The 4,869-nt window shown below is 24.5% G+C and overlaps 1 protein-coding gene across 1 annotated transcript; it reads right to left on the reverse strand.

Moving 5' to 3' along the window:
- Nucleotides 1–3,123: 3,123 nt before the first annotated feature.
- On the reverse strand, nucleotides 3,124–4,626 carry LOC136079116 (uncharacterized). The gene has a single exon (XM_065794832.1). The coding sequence runs from the start codon at nucleotides 4,624–4,626 to the stop codon at nucleotides 3,124–3,126; it is 1,503 nt and encodes a 500-aa protein (XP_065650904.1).
- Between the last annotated feature and the right edge of the window lie 243 nt (nucleotides 4,627–4,869).

A 4,869-nucleotide genomic window follows, 5' to 3' on the forward strand; every position in this document is an offset into this window, starting at 1 on the left:
GCAACTGTAGCTAACTTTAATTGTATTTCAATTAAAAAGTTTATGTAATTTATTAGAGAGCGGGAAATGCTTATTGATCAATTTTAAAAATACTTTTTCTATGTTATTTGAAAGATTTTTGTTATATTGGGGGTTGAACCAAATTACATTTTTAGTTCTATTTTGCTTTTTTGCATTCTTTTTTTCAGGGTCAAATTTTAGTTCAAAACGACTTTTTTTACTGGCATCTTCATATATTTGTTTAGCGGAAATGAATACATTTTCATCAGAGGAGTTTCGGTTTAGCCTGTTTTTAATTGAAATCGGAATTTGTTTTAGAATTATATCGATGAATTATTGTATATTAATATACAATAATTTATCGTTTGGTTCTTTGAAAGGCTTATGTGAATTTTCAGAGAGGTTAAATGCGACATCAAGAAAGTTCACAATGTTTAAGTTAATGTTAATTTCGATTTGAAAAATTTTAAAATATCTTTTTTAATTTTATTGAGCTGTGGATCAGGTTTTTTAAGTATTACTATTAAGCCATGGTCGCGATAAAGGCCTAAATCATGTATATAGATTATTTTACTTAATAAATCTAAAATATATAGTCCAACAAATTCGCAAAACTCTGCTCCGTTATAACTGCCCATTGTTACATCAAAGCAGTCATGTATGCTTTTCGTTGCAAATTTAATTTATTTTTAAGAATATTATTAATTTTGTCTAATTTAATTTTGCTTACATGTCCAATATCACTTTTTGGGGGAACCAATAACCTACAAGGAAGTTTGTTTTGAAAATTTGGTTTATGGTCTTTTAGTGTTAAGAAAGCTTGGGCAGGGAAAGTTGATTCGATACTGTTATCAAGGTTTAATTTTTTAGCAATATTTTGCGCTTCTAAATTAATTACGTTTTCCAAATTTTTAGGGGCTTTCTCATAAGAACTAGTAACATTGTCATGTAAAATTTTTTCATATTTTTTTATTGTAAGCTGGTAAATGTTATTTGTTTTATCAGCAAAAACCAAAATATTAGGGTTTGATTTAATTTTTTTAACATCTAACTTTAATTCTGTTTGAAATTCGTTTTTCATAGGGCGAAACTTTATTGTTTTAGTTAAATGTAATAGGTCATTTTCAAAATTTTCCAAATCAGGTATAAAAGGTAAGGTATTTTTTGTTTAAATCCATAATTATCATTATCTTGGTTATTATTAAATACATCATCTGTGTTAGTATTTGGTTTTAAGAAAAAATGTGCTTTCCAACGAATTCTCTTAATAAAATGCTCAACTTTTTCAATCAAAGAAATAGTATAACTTTTTTCATCTGGTATAAGCATATTTTTTAACGACTAAGTGAAATTATTTGTTTCCATATTTACACGGAATGTTAAAATACAATTAAGAGTGCTCAAAATATGTAAATAAGGAGCCTAATATATGTTTAATATATATTAGGCTTCTATATATATATATATATATATATATATATATATATATATATATATATATATATATATATATATATATATATATATATATATATATATATATATATATATATATATATATATATATGTAAATTATGTTAGTGTATTTTACAAAAACAGTGCTCAATGTTCTTAAAGAACAGAGCAATAATAAATTAGTAAAAAACACTCATCTAACTTTTATCTTCTACTTTAAGTTTCACCATTGCTGGATCATCAGGAAGAGTTACTAAATCTCGAAAAAAATTCAATTTATAGAAAAAAACATTTTACAGGAAGTTATAATTTATCATTAAAAAAATTGAATTTTTTTAATGATAATTTATAACTTATATTATAATATATATATATATATATATATATATATATATATATATATATATATATATATATATATATATATATATATATATATATATATATATATATATATACATATATATATATATATATATATATATATATATATATAAATATATATATATATAAATATATATATATATATATATATATATATATATATATATATATATATATACATATATATATATATATATATATATATATATATATATATATATATATTTAGCAAATTTTTTTTAACAAATATGAGTAAATGTTCCAGGAAACAAAAGAAATACTATTCAAATTAAGAAGAGTAAAATTTATTTATTATTTAAATTTTGACAAATATTTAAAAATTTTTCTCTAACACAGATGGCCTTTCATATAAAATCTTCAGCTGTGTATGAGATATACCAAACTAAAAAGACTCTTTATATTGAACTTCCTACAAAAAATTTTTTAAAAAAGGAAGTAATTAAGGTTTATATAAAGAACTATAATTAACAAAATTATAGCATAACTTGATACTAGTTGGTAAGGAAAACTTTAAAAGTAATATGAAAATAATTACTTCCTGTTTATATGTTCATTGTATCATGTCCCTGTTTATGTAGGTGAGCTTCATAAATAAGAAGTAAATTCTCATTTGAGAGTTTTAACATCGGAAATAATTTAAAAAAAGGTTCATTTTTATGGCAATTGAAAACATGCTGATCAAATTTATCTGAACCAATACCTGTTCTGCATGTGTAGATGTGTAGATTAGTTCTTAACCTTAGGTTATTAGTTTTACCAATGTATGTTGTTTTTTCCATCGCATCCATTACATGATAGAAAATAAATAATATTTTTTGAATTACATGATATTGAAGTTTTAATGTGCCATACTTTACCAGATGATGTGGTAAAATGGTTAACAAACTGAAGATACATTGAACATAACTTACAACGTTTTGATATGCGTTTAAAAACCTTGCATTCATCTTTAATAAAAATTGGTTTCTTATTAAAACTTGATGTACTAATGTGTCTTAAAATATTTTTTGGTTGGCGTTGTGATAGTACAATAGAAGTGTTTTCAAAAACTGATTTTAATTTATTGTCTAAAACAGATTTCAAAATACCATGTAGAGTAGTTAACAAATTTTCAAAATTAATATTTGCAAAATTTGTAGTTACAAAAGGTATAATTTTGTTCTTTTCTCTTTTTTGAGGTGCTGGTCCCTGTAGTCGAGCTTTAAAGATTCCATTATTAATGATTTTTACTGGGTAATTGCATCGAACTAAAAATTGTTTTAGTTATTGAAGTCTGATTTCCATTTTTATTGGATTAGAAACGAAACAAATGATTCGTTTGGCTAATGTAAAAAGTATATTTTCCTTTGTGTGTTTAGGGTGATGGCTTTTGTAATTTAGATAGTCATGGGAGTTTGTAGGTTTATAAAAAATATCTGTTTCAATAATGTTGTTGTCATGTAGAATAACTGTTTTATCTAAAAAGTTTAAGAATTGGTACTGTGAGGTATTCGTATATGAAATTTTAGATTGTTCTTCTGTATTTTTGATATCGGGGTGTAAAGAATTGAGACACTTTATCAGCAAATTAACATTAATTGATTTTAATAAAGCGACAAAACCATCATCTATGTATCTTTTGAAATTGTTTTGAATATTCTCACATTCAATTTTATTGAAGAAAATTGGTAAAACTTTAGGAAATAATTTCACTTTTTCAAGATATCCTACTACTAAACAAGCATATGGTGGAGCCATTTTTGTTTCCACAGATGTTCCGATTAGTTGATTGAAAAACTCATTATTAAAAGTAAAATTATTGTTCTTTAAAATAAAATTCACGCTTTCTAAAATAAAAGCTTCCGAAAATCTGATAGGTATATCATCACGTAATTTACTTATCCAAAATTTAATCGCTTCTAAACCTAGTTCATGAGAAATACTAGTATAAAGATTAGAAATATCAACACTGTATAAAGTAGTATTTTGATACTCCATATTGTTAGGTAGTACTCTAATGAAATGCCAATCATCTTTTATATATGTTGTTAATTTTGGTACAAGAGGTGATAAGATTTTTTCAACGAGTTCACTAAGGCGCTGGGTAGGCAAAAAAGAACCTCCAACTATTGGTCTTCCATTCAGATCATCGGGGCATAAACATTCAATATATTCCTTAATAGATTCATTTATAAAATTTTCTATTGCATTAGATTCGTGAATTTTCGGTAACACATAAAAGTTGCTAGTTTTCCATTCATAGTTTTTGAGATAAGTAATTTCTTTTTTTGTTAAACATTCTTTAAATTTATCCACGTGATTTTTAAGTTTCTTAAAACATATTTCATCTGTGTTACTAGCAACTTTTTTATATGTTTCAGTTAATAAATGGTCATGGTACACAAGTTTATCTCTATAGTAATCTGCATCCATCAGAACTAAACAACTTCCTTTATCAGCAGATTTAATGATAGTTTTGTTGTTACTCTTTAGTTCTTCTAAGGCATTATGTTCCTTTTTTGTAATGTTATATTTTACTTTCATTTCACCAGGAACAAAATTATTTATTTGTTGTACAACGTTTGATAAAAGAGGATTCGATGTGAACATTTCCCGATTAGATTTATCTTTTACTAAGGATTCATCACTGTATTCTTTATCATAAAACTGTTCGTGGATGATCAGTTTCCTTGTAAATTCTTTTAAATCGGATTTCACTGAAAATAATTTACTTTTGGTTGTGGGAGTAAACTTAGGACCTTTGAGTAATAGAGATATTTGTAACATTGATAGCTTTATTTTTGATAAATTTATAATTTTAGGAGTTATTTTTTCATTTTTACTGCTCGTTGTGGTCGTTGGTGGTTTTTTGATGGTAAATTATTATCAGATAGAGATGAATCATTAATTAGAAAAGTACTTGTATGTTGTATTTGTTGCACAGTTTCAAAATCCTGACTATTTGTTGAGTGTTGAATACTATCTGTTCTTTTATTGTTTCTTTCAGTTAATGATTTTATTTTTAGTTTG

Source organism: Hydra vulgaris, chromosome 04 (assembly GCF_038396675.1).
Source record: "Hydra vulgaris chromosome 04, alternate assembly HydraT2T_AEP".
NCBI lineage: Eukaryota > Metazoa > Cnidaria > Hydrozoa > Anthoathecata > Hydridae > Hydra > Hydra vulgaris.